The sequence below is a fragment of the Rhagoletis zephyria genome, unplaced genomic scaffold (genome assembly GCF_001687245.7).
Source record: "Rhagoletis zephyria isolate East Lansing unplaced genomic scaffold, Rhagoletis_zephyria_1.1 Rzeph_scaffold_01184, whole genome shotgun sequence".
Classification (NCBI taxonomy): domain Eukaryota; kingdom Metazoa; phylum Arthropoda; class Insecta; order Diptera; family Tephritidae; genus Rhagoletis; species Rhagoletis zephyria.
Genome location: NW_016158268.1, coordinates 64,286 through 84,602, shown reverse-complemented (window position 1 = coordinate 84,602; position 20,317 = coordinate 64,286). Strand labels below are relative to the sequence as shown.

At 36.2% G+C, this 20,317-nt stretch overlaps 2 protein-coding genes across 3 annotated transcripts in view; one reads left to right on the top strand and one right to left on the bottom strand.

The window, feature by feature from the left end:
- Nucleotides 1-10,657, top strand: part of LOC108363082 (dendritic arbor reduction protein 1) — a 49,276-nt gene extending 38,619 nt beyond the window's left edge. Inside the window, exons 4-5 of the mRNA XM_017616344.1 lie at nucleotides 9,358-10,398; nucleotides 10,485-10,657. Of these exons, the coding sequence (XP_017471833.1) occupies nucleotides 9,358-10,398; nucleotides 10,485-10,657 (1,214 nt within the window). The remainder of the gene's footprint in view (nucleotides 1-9,357; nucleotides 10,399-10,484) is intronic.
- A 1,970-nt stretch (nucleotides 10,658-12,627) lies between these two features.
- Nucleotides 12,628-18,946, bottom strand: LOC108363079 (carboxylesterase 1C). 2 transcript variants are annotated; one of them, XM_017616338.1, is made up of 4 exons: nucleotides 18,710-18,946; nucleotides 18,539-18,631; nucleotides 15,245-15,412; nucleotides 12,628-14,845 (listed from the first exon to the last, which is right to left on the bottom strand). In XM_017616338.1, exons 1-4 carry the CDS (start codon nucleotides 18,809-18,811, stop codon nucleotides 13,133-13,135), a joined length of 2,076 nt encoding a protein of 691 aa, XP_017471827.1. In that variant the 5' UTR covers nucleotides 18,812-18,946; the 3' UTR covers nucleotides 12,628-13,132. The 2 variants fall into 2 exon arrangements, with proteins under 2 accessions (XP_017471827.1, XP_017471828.1); XM_017616339.1 differs by lacking the exon at nucleotides 15,245-15,412.
- Nucleotides 18,947-20,317: the final 1,371 nt, after the last annotated feature.

Below are 20,317 nucleotides of genomic sequence, written 5' to 3'. Positions count from 1 at the left end.
AACACAAGCAATAATATTAATTTAACTATTTTAGTGTAGGATGTGAATATGTTAACGGAGAAGCATTGGAGACTAAACATTTTAATTTTTATTCTCCCTTATGTTATGATCACGCCAATTACCGAATTGGAATTAAACTACTTTCAATATTTTATCGAAAATAACAAGTCTGTATTTAAAAATTCCGATGACTCAGTGCTTACGCAAAAATACCAAAACTGGTATAATATTGAAATTTTTACACTTCTTTAAATTAAAATACATATGTGTATGGCAAGTATGTAGTATTAGGATCACTGCTACGCGAAATATATGGATCTGTAAAAGTTCTCATTTTCTTGTATTTATTCCCATACGATACATATGTACATACATACATACATATATTCAGAGCAAGTAGTTAGGAGCAGGTGGTACTTGTATATTAACCGGCAATGCTTCTATATTTGGTGCTTAAGTTTTTGTATAAAAATAACATGCACCAATGTCTCGGATTTAAGCAATCCCATATACATACATACATACATAGTGTCACGAAAGTGCAACCATGCAACTAAATCCCCAGCAAATGGGAAGAAATTTATTATGTGACATTTCGTATGCTTGAATTGATGGCAATCCGCCCAAATACGAAAAGCAATTCACTATGTTAACGTCCATGATTTTGTTATTTCCCACGGAGACTAATGTGCTGATATCAGCCAACGCTTTGAGTGCCACACTTGTCAGCGATTTCGTTTCCAAAAGGATGATAAGGCACACGCAGGTGAATTGAAGATGCATATGTATGTGTGTATATATAGAGGCATCTGCATGGATACATAAGTACGTATGTAAGACGAGTACTTATTTCTTAAATTTTATGATAATTTTTATTAATTTTAATTTTCAGCATTTATAAACAGGGACCGATAATGCATTCCAGATCTTGTTTAGTTCTGCATGAGAACAAAATGTATGTGAAGAACGTTACCACAAAAGAACAAAACGGGAACGTGTATTGAGAGCAGTATGAACGGGAACAAAATGAGAACAAACGGTTCGGGAGCGTTTCCGTAAAGAACAAAATGCCAACACAACTCTCGGGAACGTTATAAAAGAGAACAGAATGAGAACGAAACTTTCGATTTCACGATTGGTAATTCTAAGCCAGATGGAACAATTTTTTCGTTTTCTGTGCAAGAAAGGTCCGTATCTTAAGTCTTTCGTTGACTTAATTTGCATAGTTATCTTTCAGTTCTTTTTTGATAAATTTTAATATTCGAACATCCCTAACTGATGGATCGCTATAAGAAAAATGTTGTTCTCGCTTTCATTCGCGATTAGTTCAGAGAAAATTTGTTTCCGGGTCGTTTTCTGTCAGGTAGTTCCTGAGACTTTTGTTCTCATTTTGTTCGTTGCTTAAACGTTCCGAAGACTTTTGTTCCCATTAGAATGTTCTATTAGAATGTCGCCGAAAGTATTGTTCGCATTTTGTTCTCTTTGGGCACGTTGCACAGGGTTTTCGTTCTTATATAATTCCCATTGATAACGTTCTCGACGGTTTTTTTCTCATTTCGGGTTTGGGTTTGAAGTGTTCTTGCTCTTGTTCTTGTGTTTTTTAGAATTTTGTTTGTCGCATTTGCATCCATATAACGAATAAATAGAATCCATCTTAGTTTATCCAGCTAGCTCGAGCATTTAAACTAAGTTTAAACTACAGTTAGATTTAAATGTACACTGAAAAACTGGTCCTTAGTTAAGCTCTTGTTTGCGGTGACGTTGGCAAAAATTTAATTATGCTCTGTGAATCCAGTCCGTAATAATTTTATTTTAGTAATTAACAAATTCGCATAAAGTGATAAAGAAAGATCGTTTTTTTTTAATAAAAAATTTTGATTTTTCTGGAACCCTGCAATTAGTGTTTTCATAGTAGTGTCTTCGAATGCCTTCACAATAGCTAAAGCCCACTTTCTTTTAAGGTCTTGAAGATTTTTGGCCACACTTTTGGTGACGTTCTTTTCCCGTTCAGTATCTCTCATTTGGTCCTAGTTTGGGACAATTTGGTGGATTGGTTTCTATAATAGGAACCAAATGTACACACGTTATTCCATAAAGCCACCCTAATTCTGATGTTGCGTAGTGGCATGGAGCGAGGTCAAACCACAACAAGGTGTATACTTCATATAGGCGTAGGGATGGAAGTTATCTCTTCTGCAAGTATTCCTTCACATACATACAAACCACGGCTGATTGTCGATGTCGATGCCGATGTCCCAAAGGTGCTGCTTTTTTACCACAAATGCAGACGGCCGGCTAAACAAGGATTTTCTCAAGGACTAGATAGATATCATCTAAATCCCGCCGTATGAAGTTCGCTATCCTTCTTGACAGAGCTTTTTCTGTAACTTTATTCACCTTACAATTCTTCAGCCTTCATTTTTGTCTTAGTTCCACACAGAAATGAACTTAAGAATTTAATCTTACTTGACAATTTCTTTTCTGAAATGCTTTGCCTTTTTTGCCTTCTATGCTTTTACCGGAACCTTTCTTTCGATCAATACTTCGGTTGGCATTAAACCGTTTAACATCAAGGAAGCCTTTTTGTGGCAATACCCACCTCTTAGGTAATCTTTTTAAATACCAATCAGGTTGCTTCTGAACTCCGATTTCACCCTCACCGCACGCAGTCTGTCGGTTTCAACCTCCAATAGCTTTACTCTTGAGCAGAATACATTTGCTCCTCTGGCGAGCTCTGCATACGTTGTTAACTCTATTTGGGTTACATATTCTGCATGTGGGCAGAAACCGAGCCTTTTACCGATTGTAACTCCTAAATATGGATTTGAGCGCAGCTATTTCTGACTTCATATTTATCTCTCGTATTTACATACCTATATCGACTTCTAATGCAAGGATTTTAATAGATATTCCCCAACCCAAAGGTCAAATGCTCTCATATACTTACATAAGTATCTATATATAAAATATCTATGAATATCTATGTGCATACATATATGTATGTATACATAAACAGCAAGAATAAAAACCCAAGTGGACTCATCTATGAATTCAGATTAGACAGCTGGCTAAATACATACATATGTATGTATATATGTAGAATGCAATCATGTTGCTGCCGCTATGGCTAGCAAGAAAACAGAGCTTGCAATTAACGCGTTTACGCGACTGCGCTCACATTTTGTTGCACCGGCTTCGAACTGCCAATTATTTTCAATCGCACAGCAAACACACATTAAACCCTATCAACTACTTTCGTAATTTATTACACAGTTTTTTTTTGAAACTTTTCCGCAATGAATGCAAGGTTCGCACATTGCAGCTGTGCGTACATACATATGTACATACACATACATATGTATATGTATGTGGCTACTATTGCGCTGCGCGTAATGCGTTGCACGACCCAGCGCCTACATATGTACATGCATACATATGTATAAAAATGTATAAGTAAAGGGTGATCGAATGAAAAAAGCTGACTTCCAAAATGTACTAATTAGGCGATCCACTAGACGTCTTAGGCGTCGCATTGTCTTAAAGTCGTAAAACTCTCAAACGTAAAATAACGGTTAAACTGCGTTTAGGTTATGTGCAACTAAGACAAACCATTTTTACCGTTATTTCACATTTCACAATTTAACGACTTTAAAACATCAAGACGCTTGTAAACTCCCTAAATGTAAAAGTATTAAGTAAAATTTTACCGCGGTATCCTAACTATGTTTACATGCGTACTTTGCGAAGCAATTCTTATTTTATTTGATTTCATTCTTCAAAAATATAAAGGAATTTTTAATATTAATTTTTATAATAGACAAAAATATATGTATTTTTTAACACTCTACGACATTTTCCGTTTTTTTTTAGCCTTGGGAATTGATGAAACGAAATTTTTCTGAAAGTCTAGTTTTCTCAACTAAAATTGATTTAAATGCAAATATTTTTATATTAAGAAGATCCCTCTGGGGTCCGAGGAATCTGAATTTGCTTTGATGTAAAGGAAGTAAAGTCCAAATAATGTTTTTCAACAATGTTGCTAAACACTGTTTCTTTGCACCAAAGCGCACCCAGTGGCCGCTTTTGGTAAAAATAAATTGCAGATTCAGATTCCTTGTACCCCAAAGGCCTTTTGGTGGTATAAATATTTGCAAATAAATCAATTTTAATTGTTTTAAATCATGAACTTCAATTAAAGAAACACTAAAATTCGCCAACCTGGGAAAACTGAGAAAACTGTTTTCAGTGTTATGTAAAATTGACTTGTCTAATGTTGTTATCACTTTTCATATGTATGTACAAAACAAAAACGATTTACTTAAATTGGCGAACACGAAATGCTTATCGGCAGTTTAGCGAAAGCAATTTAAGTTAACATTTTTTTAATTTAATTTAATATGAGCACGGACAGAAGCAACAAAATCATTTTTCACTTATCTAAATTGCTGGTGAAACCGGCAGTTAAAATATCGATCAAATATGATCGAAAAAATAAAACTTTTTGTCCAGCTTGGACATTTTAAGTTCTCGTTCATTAGGGCATTCCGTTTTATCCTGTGCCCTTTACAGTTTCTTCCTCTTATTTGGCACTACAACCTTTGGATGCAGACCAAAAAACTCCGCCATTTGCCTCTCACTTATGCAAAGAATCGCCCGTTTTTCATCCCGACTGCAGACAGGTCTTTCTGCACTTGGTCCTTTCATTATGTACGTTGGCGCTTTTGCTTTCGTTTTCCACCCGTAGGTGCCGTAGGGATATTTTCACCGACGCATCAGCAACAATACTATCAAGCCAGCACATTTCTTTTGCAGACGGTGTTATTATTTTCTTCCACCGTGGCACCGTCAGCAAAAAAAAATATATCAAAAATCAATGGGAATTCTTCACCACATGATACTGCACTTTATTATGCTAGAATTTGTTGGTGAATTATTCTACAAAGTCTGAAATTTAGACTTACATGGTGTTTGCGTGATACTGGAACTGGATTTTTATAAAAAATAATAAACATGAAACAAGCACAGGAAAAATAGTCCAAACTGGTCAAAACATCGTGTCCGTATTATTTTTCACTTGACTAATTTAGTCTGCCAATTTTCGGTTCCGATTTTCTTTGCTTTTCGTTTATTTTTGCACAGGTAACTACCATACCAATGTTCAAATATGATTCCAATTACATCACCCTGTATTAAAATCCACTCGTGCATATGCACATACGTACTCGACCATATGCTTGTATGTCAGCACATTCGAACGCTGCTTCACAGTCGGTGTTTCGCCGCAACACCGCACTCGTTCCGGCCTTTGGTCTCTTCGGTTTTGGTCATCATTGTCGCACTTGTGCATCAATATGCAGCCGATCTATGTACGTCGCATCCACGGGCACTTACTCAGTTCATCATAATTATTGTTGAGCACAGTTGAAAGGCGGTCGAGGCATTGAGGCGTCGCGTCGAAGCACAAACGCAGATACGCGCCGAACATTTGCCACACTTGCCACTTGCGGCATGCATTCACTTGCGCATTGCATATTTGTGGCGCGTTGCTTCATTTCCTGACTACTTCGAAGCTTGTTCGACGTCGCCGTTTGCCACTCTCCACTTACATACGACCGAATGCTTGCCTGCCTGTCTACTTCGCGGTTCACCCTGCCCACCTGCTAACTTTGTGCTGCTGCTAACCATTTCACACGCCAAGTCAAATGAGCAGTTTATGGGTTTTATGAGTGTGCCACTTGAAGACGCGTTTTTGTATTTCACATTTTTATTTGTACTTCTTTTTTCGTGCTTCCATGTCGATTTGTTTGTTTCTGCTTTTTTTGTTTTTTTTTTTTGGTCTTTACTATTTGGTTAATGTCGTTACTGCGCTTCACCATGTTTTAATCGAGCAAAACAACAACAGCGAGCTACTCGGGGGCAACATTCACTTTTTATGGTACCAGTCAACTAACCGCCTGTTTACTGCCTGCCATCAGTTCCAAATATTTTTACCTCTTGCTGCTTGCCGCTTGCTACCGCTATACGCAATAGCACAGAGATTTTCTCTAAAACCATGATTGCATTCGCATTAGCGAAAAGATGTGCGCATGCGCGCATCTGTGCATCATCCTAGTGATGTCAAGAAGGATAAACTAATTTTGGGATTTTCGTATCTTTGCAGAGAATTACATCTGTATGTATGCATGATTTGTCTAATAATTACACCTTCACACTCATGTAAATATCTACATACGAGTAGGCACATATATATATATATATGTATATTTATAAATTGTATGTTGTGTGCAGTCCAATTAGCCACCATCAATTTTATTAACGCAATCCTACCTGCCTTGGGTATGTTAAAAAATGGAGTAGCAATTGCGCATTTGTGAAAATTTATAGCCTACTCTTAGTTTCAACACAAATAAGCGCGCGAGGCACACAAATGTGCAGGCGGGTCGCCGTATTCGGGTACTGCGCATGAAGAGTAGGTCCTTGGCGTAAAATCTCTGATTTTCGGGATGCATCAATCTGAGTACCTTGGAAAAAACTCTAGCTACTTCAAGATTAACACAAACAAGTGTCTATAGGCCAACCCTGAACGCCGGATATTTTTCCAAAAGATTTCTTGACCAAATTGTCAATGCAGAAAAACTTTGCAATTTAAATACTATTAACTTGTACTCGTATCGCCTAAGGAGTTGTGATGCCAATCACAGTTACAGCCGACTTGCCACACACCGGTTTTTGCTACATTTACATACGCACCATTATTGTACACCCTTTAAGTTGGTTGCGACGTGATTTTTTCGGACGAATCTTCACAATGACTTTATAAATACAATTTTTTTTTGTTTAAATTGCGAGCAGTCACGTAAAATATTGATTTCAACGATCAACTCTTTTTTAGCATTGCGAATGATTCTTAATCATTTCGAATTGGTAAAATTAGTGAAATCAATTCCATGTTGGTGCGAATGTTTAAAAGCTGTTGAAACAGATTGTACAGGAGATTTAATAAAAATACGCGCAATAAAAAATACAAAAATAAAATTGGCCTAATTCCTGGGTGCTGGCTAATTTTAGCTGGCATCCAGAACAATGTTCCTGTGAAAATAAAAAATTCATATTATCAGAACCTTTCTGGTGTCTATTCGCGCAAAATAAAGCTGGAGAAATTTACAAAAGATTTCACGACAAAAACAGAATTATCGGCGAATTCGTCAAAATTTAAGGAAAACTGTAAATTTCAACTTGAGATACTAGAACAAAAGCGACAAATTTTCTCGCAAAGAAAGGTGGCTCGGCTGAACTTGAAGAAATACATTTGTCTACAAAAAGCCTGCAACCACATTGCGAAACAACTGGTATCGAATAGAGACGAAATGAATAAAAACTTTACTTTACTTTTTATACTTTAAATTTTAAAGGGTGAACACACCAAAACTGCGACACTTAGAAATTACTACCAGAAACAAATTAGAAGGCTTTGAAATTATTTTTTTTTGTATTATATAACTTGGAAGTTTAGATGTTATTAAAATGTTAAAATATTAGTTATTATTTCCTCCATATGTAAGTGATCGGTATTTTCATCGCACACGCGCCATCATGTTCTGCACGACTGCATCATCGACATTACGCGATGCGCACAACTACTTTGTTTTGCACTCTTCAATAATTTTCACTCTTTCACCTGTTTTCTTCAAGATTCCTTTGACAATTGACCAATATTCCCCAATAGGACATGGCTCTGGGCTATTGGGTGGATTGCAGTCGTGAGGTACAAAATTTATGTTATTTGCATTATACCACGGCAATGTGTCCTTGGCATAGTGGCAGGTTGCCGTGTCCGCCTAGAACGATGTCCTACTCCTTATCTGTTGATAAACGACAGAAGACGCCTTTTGAGGCACTCATCCCGATAAACTTGATCATTCATTGTCCCGGATGGGAAAAAAGGGCTGCTCTTACGGCCACAGGAACAAATAGCTTGCCAAACCATGTGGTTTTTGGAAATTTGGACTTCATTTTCAGCTTACAACTTTCAGGGGCATCTTGACGACTTGCAGCAGTATAAATATCTTCACCTGCAATATATTTTGAATTTTTATAGCAGTAGGTTTCGCAGTCCATAACAATGCAGTTGTATTTTTTAATTTAGAATTCATACAACTTCCGAATGCGGGATTTCGCTGTAACATTCTACTTTGCGCCTCGGCCTGGCGCTGTTTGAGCTGTAGAACATCTCAATGAAGCATTCCGCTTTACCTTTTGTACGAAAAACTGCGATCTCCGTACGGATTTTGCAACATAACGCGACAAAATCTTCGGATCTCGTGAAAACGCACTGAGGACCTTCCGAGCACTGTTTTTATCACTTTGACCATGCTAACCCCCGCTCCCTGGTTTTCTCGTAACTGTCAGGCCTTATTTGTACCGATTAAAACCCTGCAAGCTGTCGAATAGTGCACTCTTTAATTTTTTAGCAATTTTACGTGTACTTAAGGCCGGATCATTTATAAACTCGTACAAAATGGTTTGTCTCGTTTCTAGCTCGGTTGCCATTTTTAACTCAACTAGGAATCAAATTCAAATGAAATTTCTTCTCCGTTCAACTAAGGTCATGGTCAATTTATGGTGTTTGAATTTCAAAATATTGAATTCGTTGTGGGTAAGTTATAAGCTTTCCAAAGTGTCGCAGTTTTGGTGTGTTCACCCTTTAATGTGAAGAATGGATTTTGTACCAAAGCGATATTACTACTACCATCCGAAAAATAATCTGACTAAGACTACAGGTGATTTACCAAGTGCCTAGTTATGACACTTCACATTTCATTTGACAATTCATCGCGCTCCTTGTAGAAAGTAGAAGTGTACAACCCTTTGGCTACAGCGGCCAACAACACATACCGGTTAGAAAAAAAAAACAAGCTAGCAAGCGCAAGCTCAACGCTCTTATGCAGGTATGGCACTCAGTACGGCAATCATACCAACTACGGGTACATAAGTACATATGTATACTTATTCATACCAAGATTAATCTCGGAGCCTTTGGGTTCCGCGGAACACACTTTAAGAAGCTCTGGTGTATAGCAAATGTAAAAATTTGTAAATTAAAATTTCTATGGACTAATTCTATGATTCGAAGAAAAATTATTTTTTACGTTTTAGTATCTGTACAGTATAGTTTTATTCTTTAGTAAGTGTCAACAAAATGGTTTGGGACTGCTAAATAATTAAGGAGTTTTAAGATAGTTACTATTCTTTTCGCCAATCGCTAGTTGATTGACGAATCAAAAGCTATTTTGCATTTGCACATATTTTGACCGAAGAGTAAAACATATTCTTATTCTTCGATTTTTTTCTTTGACTTTTCAGGATCTCAATCACCAAACTGCAAGTTATTTGGAAGCAGGCACAATAACGGCAGAGATAATATTTACAGCACATATTCAAGCGCTAAAAGTGGCAACGGCTACAACAACAATAACAATTACAATCGGGATCGCTTTACATCCTCTGCATCAAGTTCCTCCTCCTCATTCACCACATCGACTCAGTTGCAATCAAATCGACAGTATTCATCACCATTCTCCTCATCAACGGTTTCGAAACTGCCTATAAATCCATTCTTAGCAACTTCACCTTTTCTTTTACCTTGCCGGCGCGGGAAGGAAGAGGTTAACAGTAAAAGGAGTAATGTGTCAAATAACAACAGCCACAGCATCAGTAGCGCGCATGTCAACCAAAGCTTTAATCAAGCGCCTCTTCAACATCATCAACGAAACACTGCAAGCGTAGTTCCTCCACCCTCCTCCACATCGCCCGCCCTATCGACCACTGCAGAAACACCATTTTGCAATCATCTAACAGCCGCTGCTGCCGCCGCTGCAGCACAGAGAACATTTTTGCACGACTACGATCGAAAATTTAGTTTGCTAAGCCTTTTCAAAAATCCCTATAAGTATACAACGGACCGAAGATCTTCATCATTTAGCTCCAGAGTTTGGGGCTCTAATGATGTGGTACTGCCGTCAGCGCCGTCAAATGTTACTTCGATGCTGACGTCTACGTACAGCAAAATTTCTCAAGGACCTGCTAGTTCCAACACGATATTGCCATGGAAGATAATGTCTTCAGCATCTCAACCTAACAGTTTGCATCAATCGACTATGAATCCCACCTTCCAAGAGCCATCGAATGCCGATAGTCGTAAGAACGCTTTCAGCAGTATGGTCTTACGGGGGAGCGGCGGCATGTTCGGACGATCTGATGACTCAGGCGGGATGATTAACAACATTGGCTTTAGTGATCTCTCTAAAAATCGAAAAGTGCACAAATGTGACACTGAGGGTTGTGATAAAGTGTACACAAAGAGTTCTCATCTGAAGGCGCACAAACGCACTCACACAGGTAATAAGCTTGCCCAAATACATAATGTCAATATACATATGTAATTATGACTGTACATATGTTTATAAGCCTTCTTCATCCATTAGGTGAGAAACCATACGTGTGTAACTGGGAAGGATGTATTTGGCGATTTGCAAGATCAGACGAATTAACGCGTCACTATCGAAAACACACCGGCGTCAAGCCGTTTCGCTGCCAACTCTGCACGCGCTCCTTCAGCCGCTCCGACCACCTGTCGCTGCACATGCGCAGACACTAAATTTCAAGCGAACAACTAACTACTCGCAAGTCGGCAGCAGCACATCGGTACGATATACATACATACATACATACATACATAAGAATAATGTTTGTTTGTAATCATCAAATGCACTTTATTTTAGCAAATTTTAGAGAATTTTTTAAATTAATGAACTTAGCCAATTATAGTCTCGTAAGTACAGCATTGAATGAGGCTACGCTACCCACAAGTTAAATGACTCTATGTAAACATACATACATACATACATACACAGAAATCATTGTTAAGTTGTGTACGATTTTCCATATGGAAGTGCCTTTTTTCATTTGATTATGTATACATACATATGTATATAAAATATATATGTATACGATGTATAGGCCCATCGGTATCTATTTAATAAAAAATACTTACAAAAAAGGTTACTACTAAATGTTGCTAAAGCAAACAAAAGGAGAGTGTACATTATTAAGTAAATGCAAGTATATGTACATACATACATATAAATATATTAAACAATTTAGAAAGCATAATGAATGAATAATGCCTTTTCATTCTTAACAACGAAGGGAGGTTAGCGAGCCGCTCCGCGTCAGGTAATTTTTAATTGCTTTCACCTGCAAGAGTGGATAAAAATAGCGTCCTCAGCCTTAGCACGTTCTTGTATGTACATTAGACCGTACGTACCACCATACAAGCAAACAATAAAAAGTTCGCTAAACATTTCGAGCGTACTTAATGAAATACATTTATCGGTTGGAATAATATAAAAGCCTTAAGGTTAAATTAGTGGCGACATACCATAACGCCATAGCCATAACCATTGCCATAACGGTAATCACATTAACGATCTTCATAATCATAAACAGCTGATTTTACATAGTCAAGATGTCGGTGTTGCCAGACGCGAAACAAGACGATGTAAATGGGTAACATCGTAGAATTTTTGCGCAGAACTTCTGTGTTCATTCATAACATACTAATATTTAAAAAATCAAAAATGTTTAATGCAACTGTTCATATCTTCTTTATATTTTTGCGCCAAATAATTTTGGCACAGTTGAAATCAGCATGAGAAGTTCTATTGAGCCAAATTTTTTGCTATTTCCATAGCTAAATGAACAGTATTTTTTCTTTGCGTCTGGCATCACGTTCTTACGAGCGCTTTAGATATTAGCTAATTATGGTTATGGTGGAAAACCAAAATTCAATTGATGTTTATGCTTTGGCGTTACGGTGTGGCACCAGTAATCGAATACAGTGTTGGCCATAAGGTTGGTTGGAACAGCTGTTTTATATGGTTATGGCTATGTCACCGCTAATTTAACCTTTTTAATATAATGATGCGTTAGTTCGATATGAATTGAAATCTCGACTCAAGACAAGCATCACAAAAATAACTTTGTGCACATCGCTGGCTGAGTGCAAGTTCGACCTAACTCGGCAGAATTTTCCATATCTCAAAATTTGGTTCAAAAATGTCCTATCTTAACTGAAACTATATATAGAAAATAATTGGATAGGCCTTTTTTGAATCGGCGGCTGAGATAGGGCGTTTTTGAACCGAATTCTGAAATAGAGCCTTCAATTCTGAGATAGGATGTTTTCGAACTGGCTCGATATGTACATACTNAGAAAATAATTGGATAGGCCTTTTTTGAATCGGCGGCTGAGATAGGGCGTCTTTGAACCGAATTCTGAAATAGAGCCTTCAATTCTGAGATAGGATGTTTTCGAACTGGCTCGATATGTACATATATAAATCAAACCCCTAGGAAATTTTTTATTGAAACTATGCAGATTTTAATTTAAAATTGCTTTTATTATATGAGTAAGTATGACTAATAACAGACACATATATATACATATGTAACTACTTGCATACATATAAATACATATTGCACACCTGGATCTAAAGTGGGCTAACTCAAAAATAACTGTTTGTGCATCGTACAGATTCAACGCAAAAACCGGTATAACAGTGGTTATTTAGTTAGGGTATATAATCAGGAAGAAACAAATATTTACATTAATTGGAGGTAAGTCCTATATGTAAATTGATTTATGCGAAAAATCTTCCTACAGTTTTTTTAGTTGATTGCTGTTTAGATATATGTAGGTGTGCGATATGCACATGTAGTATGTATGTAATGTACTTACAAGAAAAAATATACTGCCTTAAATTAAAATTCAAAAACATGTACTTAAATTTAGTTCCTCTCCAGTTCACAAACATTAAAATTCACGGCAGGTCAGTTCGTATTGCCAATGTTTTAAAGTATATTTTGATTGCTTCTCGTCTCGTTTATTTCTTAATGCTTCTTGTTTTTCATGCTCATCCAACATCTCGTCGGAAGTTTTATTTCCTGTCGGCTCGCGTCGTGCTCTCTCACTGAAAGAAAAATTATCTGATTTTTGACTTTTGTTGTTGTGTTTGTCCATAATCGACGTAAGGGTTTTTCGAAACCAGTTGGGTTTCTCAATCCATCGTCGTCATAAGCGAAAAACTGAAGTGTGCGATCGTTCACGAATATGATCGCGATGAAGGATATACACGCAGAGCGCTAAAACGCTCAAAAGTGCTGCAATGAGACTTAATAGAACAAAGAAGCCCTTTCGGTAGCGCACTGCATCGGCTGTAGCCTCCTTCAACTGCTTGCGCTGGCCTAATGGGACATTATTGTTATCATAACCACTCTGATCTTCGTATACTGGTACATTCGGAATAAAAATTTGCCAAAAGCTGGCAACGCGCTTCAAATGCGCAGCATATCCAAAATCCGTCTGATTCTTTAGAAATAACTTCGATTGGCCATTATCAATGCCTCTTCTATCATTCCTATTCGTCCTCGACAAACCATTCTCGGGAATTTCCTTCCCATTTTGTAGCATTTTTTCAATTTCAGCTACATTTCCAGCAAAATCCAAAAAATAACTTCTTCTCGTTTCCAATTTTTCTGTCTCGCCAAAGTATTTAACGAATTGGTGCTCATTTGTGTATGGCAGCCAATCGTTTGGCTCATAAGATGACGTAGATTTGGCCATGTCACTCTTTATGAAATTGATCAGAGCTTTTCGGAATTTTCGAGAAATACGATCTTCTGCCGTGGTCAGGCGCCTTCTGGATATTTGCTGGAACATGCTTGGTCCAAGAAGCAAAAGTAAATCCGAAGTGTGGGACGCACCACCGAACCAGTTCACCTTTCCACGTATGTCCATTGAGTTCGAGGCGTCGAATACGTATGCGTATACTTTCGGAACATCACTAGAATTTCTCGAGGCTAAAACATTGAGTGTTCGATAGAAAGGCAGCTCGAAAAAATATTCAGATATAAGTCGTTGCATTGAATACAAGAGGCTTTTAACACTACTACCAGCGTCCCCACTAAAATAGAACCAATTCAGGACGTACTTCACTTTATTTCTCACCTCCATGTGAAATCTTTGCAAGACACTTGGAATCAGAGTGAAATTCACATAATCACGAATCGCCTGATAGCCCTCGCGCGCCAAATTTAGCCAGTGTTGTTGTAGAAAGGCGCCCTCATTAGATGTGATGCCGCACAGTATGGGGGGAAGAGCAGATGATACGCTGACATTTCTTAAAAAATCATCGACATCTGCCGGCAATATAGGGCCGATGTGGAGAGTGCCATTGCCATGATCGTATACACTCTCAAAGGCATTCAGAAGATCACTGACGCTTTTTAATTTCAGACAACGTGCAAGTTGAGCACTTGGTCTTTCGAACTGGCAGCCTAGCTTGCTCACCAACACATTCGAAGCTTCCACAACCCTGGATGGGGTATTCAATGACGTCATAAAATCACCACTGGACATAAGTATTAGCTTAGATACAAGTTTCGGTTCATCCGCAGTTTTTGCAAGAGCGTGTGCCAAGGCACATGGAGCACCACTTGTGCCGTGGCCCAGCAATGTTATTCGCTTCGGATCCCCTCCGAAATGCTGTATGTTGTGTTGTATCCAATGGAGAGCCAACTGTTGATCTTGCAGGCCCAAATTTCCCGCTAACACTCCATTATCCAAAGCGATCCAACCGAATATATTGCTGCGGTACTGCATAGAGACCACAACGACATTCTCTAGAGCAAAATCTACACCAGACACTCGATTTTGAGACCAATCGTAAACCATATTCTCTCCAGTGATAAGCACCAGCACGGGTTTCTGGCCAGTATTTACAGCCTTCAAACAAAAATATACAAAATGTTATTCAATAACTGTGCTACGGCCTTTTCAATATTGCCAAGAGGAAGAGGAGCCACAAAATGCGACACATCTGTGCGATTGAATGGCGAAAAGTGATGGCTGAGTAAAATTATGTGCAAGTAACAACACGAACCAAAAAAATAAAAAAAGTCTACACAGTTGTGAGCTTAAAACAACAAAAAAAAAACAAATCATAAATGGTAACACTACGTTCAAGAAGCAAAGCAACTACCCCCAAAAAACGAGTTTTTTCTACACTTAATTCAAATCATTTTTGAAAATCTTCTTCCAACACCAACGTCCTCGTGAATGATAGTGCAATATGATACAGAAATGAGCTCTTCAGAATTGCAACATATGTATGTATATACATACCTCAGATACCCAAATATTCAAATATAAGCAATCTTCATCCATTAATGCTGCACGAGGTAAGGTCCCATCAACTTTCTCATCATAAATTGTATTCGAGGGCTGTGGGCAAAGTGGACGCATATTCATAGCCGTTAAAGTACGATTCCAGCCTCGGTGTGCCAAAGGGGGCTACATTTGAAAAGCAAAATTAAAAGCAAAAACAAATGTATGTACATTACATGATGCAAAGTAAAAACATCCCGCAGGCGTCAAATTTTAACCAACTATAACTTAAGAACCGTATATCGCATATCTTCGAAATTTGATGTGAAGACATAACTACTCCTAAATTAAACATTTTTTTGTGGATCGCATTTCAGGGTCCAGCAATAGTCAGCAAGCATGTGGAGGTTTGATTTCCTATCATACCACTTCTCCATAGTAGCTATGTTCTGGTGGAATCGTTCACCATGTTCTTCGTTAGTGTTTTTTGTTTACTAAGGTTTTTTTTATAATTTATCATCCCTTTCTACTCAATCCATCGACATGAGATCGAATCCAACAGGCGAATTAGATTTTCAGTAATACGTGATTTTTTCTTCAGAAAAACTACGTCCAAATTTTATTTTTAATAATTTTTTTTTAATTTGCCATTTTTCGACGCTTCAACAGTTCTTTCTCGAACACTGGACGTGCAAGAAAAGTTTTGTAGATGCACTTCAAATCAGCATCAAAAAATCTATAAGATGACGTCGGCCCCATTTTTGAGATAAAATACGACGACATTTTGTTGAACTGTGTAATTTTTACTTTACAAACAAAAAAATCATATATCACTTAAATTGCTTTCGTGGAACCCAAGGTTAATAGAATACAAGGCCATGTCCGTCAACTTGATGACGAAGACGGCTCAATTCTTCGAGTTGCCAGATTCCTAAAAAATTTATTATAGAAATGAAGGACACTTAACCACTCCCACGAAATGTATGTGAGTGCACATTACAGCCCTGAACACAATTTTTAAGGAGAAAAATTGAGAAGTGCTTTTCCTTTTGGAATGTTATTTGCAGATACATGTGACTACAGTTGAGGCGCACATAGACCTAGAATGAATTTTTACAACGCTTTTATCAACTTGCAATGTTGTGTGTCCAGTCACTTTCAATGTTGTGTGCCCAGCTATAAAAGCTTTGCTTTGCAAAGTTCCTATAAAGTCTTGACATCAACCTCGTTGAGTCGAGAGGTAGATGTCGCCCTATGCACTACGTACGCTACAGCGGTCTTGGACTACACGCCATTTCTTTAAATGAAATAAATCAATCAAATGAAATAAATTGGTGCTCGTATGTATGTATCACCAAAAAAAGTTGCGATTTTTCCGCCGGGATTACATAATTTATTATATTTTAAGACGTCCACCAAAATATTCCGGAAAAATATTAAGATTTTAGTGAGCTGGACCGATTTGAAAATGCCTCCAAAAATGGAGTTTTTATGGATAAAAATAGTTTCTTAAAGAACTTTTTGAAAAAAGTCCCTCAGATGACAAAACAGATTAAGCTTAAAAAATCTGCATAAAAATATTTAAAAATCTTTTCAAGAGAATCGTAAGAACGAGATTTTTGATGCTGTTTTTTTACTTTTTTCAAAGATGGATTTACGAAAAACTTGCATAACTAGGCCAAAACTGTTCTGATTTAGGCTAAGTGGAAAGGTATTTTCACACTGTTTATATTTCTGTCCAAAAAAAGCCATTCGTATCCCAATTTTTTACTTTTCAAATACCAACACATCTTAATTCAACTTTGAATAACGTTCGTTCAACCTACCTTTCTCTTTCATCCTTTGAATGAGTTTATTAGCAAAGAACTAAAAACTATGAGAAAAAACATTTCCAATGACATCTCTTAAGTCTAAATCGGAAGAGTTTAGGTTGTGTTATTAAAGTTTTTCTTATACCATTATTTGAAAAAAGTTTAAAAAAAGCATCAAAAATCTCTTTATTACGATTCCGTTCATATTTTTTTTTAATTTTTTTATAATTTTTTTTAAATATTTTTATGTAAATTTTTTAAGCTTAAACCGTTTTGACATTTGAGGGGATTTAAAAAAAAAATCTTTAAGAAACTATTTTTATTCATATAAAATTCCATTTTTAGAGGTATTTTCAAATCGGTCCAGCTCACTTAAATCTTAATATTTTTCCGAAATATTTTGGTGGACGTCTTAAAATATAATAGATTTTATAATTCCAATGGAAAAATAGCACCGATTTTTTTGTGTATGGGGAGTGATGCAGTTTAATGTACATACATACATATGTATATGTATACCAATCTATTAATATCGTTGAATTATTTTAATATCTATTGCAAAATTTTATACAGACAAGACTAAAATTTAGAAAATAATAATTCTCAGTCGCATAAAACTTGTTTTGATAACTTTTGATTTTGAAATTTTAGCAAAAGTCATTATAAAATATTTATGAGATTGAAAATGAAAAGCGCGGGGCGCATGCAATAGACCTGAAAAATCTGATTGAAAACTTAAAAATTTAGATGAAACTTTGCAGATTTTTTATAATTTTAGCACAAAGTTTGAAATGAGAATTTACATGCTACTTGTTAATAATGAGCTAGACTTTTATGAAAAAAAAATAATAAACTTTAAATAGACAAAAGCAAAATTGCCACAGTTGGTCAAAACATTGCTGGCTTAATTAGCTGATCGGAAGAGTACATACAAACGTACCATGTGATACAAATATAGTTGGTAGTAATAAATTAAGGGTTAGAAACTTGCCGAATGCTCACGTTCCAAACATGAAATGATAATTTACATACATAAGTATGTATGCATACATATACATATGTAGTACATATCGTTAGTATAGTATGGAAATGGCTTATCTCACAAGGTCACTGAATTGCAAAAATGCTACAACTAAAATTTTTTATTCCATAAAACGATGTAGGGACTTATAATTCGATGAAACGCATCATAATCAATGAAAAAGTGAATTTAGATTTTTAGTTAGTTACGCCTTTTTGTATTTCAGCGACGATGTTAGTTACGCCCTTTCCATCTTATATTACGATATGTATATACAATCTGTGTATATGGCATACAAGTAAATACATACCTACTTATGCATATAAATATTGTTGCCTTCATATAGAAATGCCCCATATTAAATTTCTGTTGCATTACGGAGTGTTGAAAAAAACTTGGTAAAATTTTAAAAAGACTGAGAGTCTTTCCATATTAAGACACTGAACGATATACTAGGTATTGATTAGAAAATTGTATTACCATGAAGCGTAGATCGGCGATCGGTGGTTGCGCATACGGCACCCCTAGGAATGCATATACAGCGGTTCGGGAGCTATCCGGAAATATTTTAAGCTAAATGAACAGGGAAAGTAATAGAAAAGTATTTAAATATGTTCATATGTATGAATATATGTATGTATGTATGCGTACCCCAATTATGGGTCCCTGCTCAAGCAAGATATTTATATGCTGACCATTGGCGTATAGATGTTCCAAAAATATAAAAGCAATCGGAAGCCAATACAGCTGCATTTTGAAGCAGTCAGAAAGTTTCAAGTCAAATGCCGATTTTTACAAATGTATATGAAAATGTGATTTAGAGCGCGTAATATAACATATTCTTTTTTTGTTTAACAGAAAACGCGATATATACTTTATGTTATTGCTCTGAAATGTATCAAAATACTAAAGGTCTTCCTGCTGATGGATAGTGGATGAAGCTCTAAAGTTTGTAATATAAAATTATTTCATAGCAATTACACCTAAATATATGCAAATACCTATACATACATATGTATGGGGGTTTATATATATATATATATATATACACATTTATATAGTATACCTATGTATGCATATGAATTTTATTGTATTATCGTTTTATATTCTTTTTTAACAGTTTTTGTCACCATCATTGTTACCTTGTTTATACATATGTATATGTATGCATGTATTAAGGTATGTATCTATCTACACATGTTTTCAATGAAACACGCATAATTTTCCGCTGCATTGTTGTTATTGGAATTACCATTGCTGAGTGACCATTGCTATGGTGCAGAACTGAAGTAAAATTAAGTTTACTACCTGTGTGTGTATATGTACTATATTAGGGTGTCCCAGAATACACAGATTTTTGAATTCGCGAAATTCGATATTCATAGCCGATATTCATTTGTGCGTATGAACATGTCGACATCTGAGTGGAAGATCGACCTATCACGGCAGCCAGTTCGAAAAAATCCTGGCCAGCATATTTTCAATTAAATATTCAAAAATTGCTATTAATTTTTTTTTTTTAATTTGGCACTCATTTGTTTAATGAACAAATTACATATATAGCAATCGAAAGCATAAAGTCTATAGAATGTGTTAAACAGTTGAGTGAAAATGACTGATATTACCTACCTGTTCATACCTGCCAACCAGATAGGTAGGTCAGGAAAAAAATAGACAATCCAACGTTTTCACATTCTACAGGCTTAATACCTTCGATTAGTGTATAATTTGTTCATTAAACAAATGAGTACAAAATTAAAAAAAAATAATAATATTAATTTTTTAATATTTAATTAAAAATATCCTGGCCAGGATTTTTTCAGACAACCCACTCGCAAAATATTTATTAACACGTTGAATTTCAAAGAAAAAAGAGTTCATCCATTAAACAAAGGGGTGAGGGTCGTGCCTTTGTCGGATCTCAGGCTAATAACTACCTAATATTTTTCTAAATATCCTGAATAAAGTGTTTGAAATTTTGTTTTTGAATTTATAATTTTGGTAGAAAGTGTGCAACTTTGATTTATATGGCTTTTGTTGTGGAATTAACTATATGTTTATAAAAATATATAAACTAAATTAAATAAACGCAAATTCCACAATTTGATTGAGCTTCGGGCCGTTTTTTAATCAAAAATGGTAACATGGTAGAAGTTATAGTTACTATTTCGGAGTTCACCACATCTCCTTATCAGACTTCTTCATGGAGTTCACTGGGACTTGAACCGCTACAACAACAACAACAACATCACACTTCTT

Bases quoted from the DNA above. Each gene is read 5' to 3' on its own strand.
- LOC108363079 (XM_017616338.1), bottom strand. From the start codon at position 18,811: ATGCAGCTGTATTGGCTTCCGATTGCTTTTATATTTTTGGAACATCTA. The intron at 18,632-18,709 runs GTACGCATACAT...CTGTTCATTTAG, and splicing joins AGCAGGGACCCATAATTGGG to CTTAAAATATTTCCGGATAG. The intron at 15,413-18,538 runs GTAATACAATTT...TTTCAAATGTAG, and splicing joins TCGCCGATCTACGCTTCATG to CCCCCTTTGGCACACCGAGG.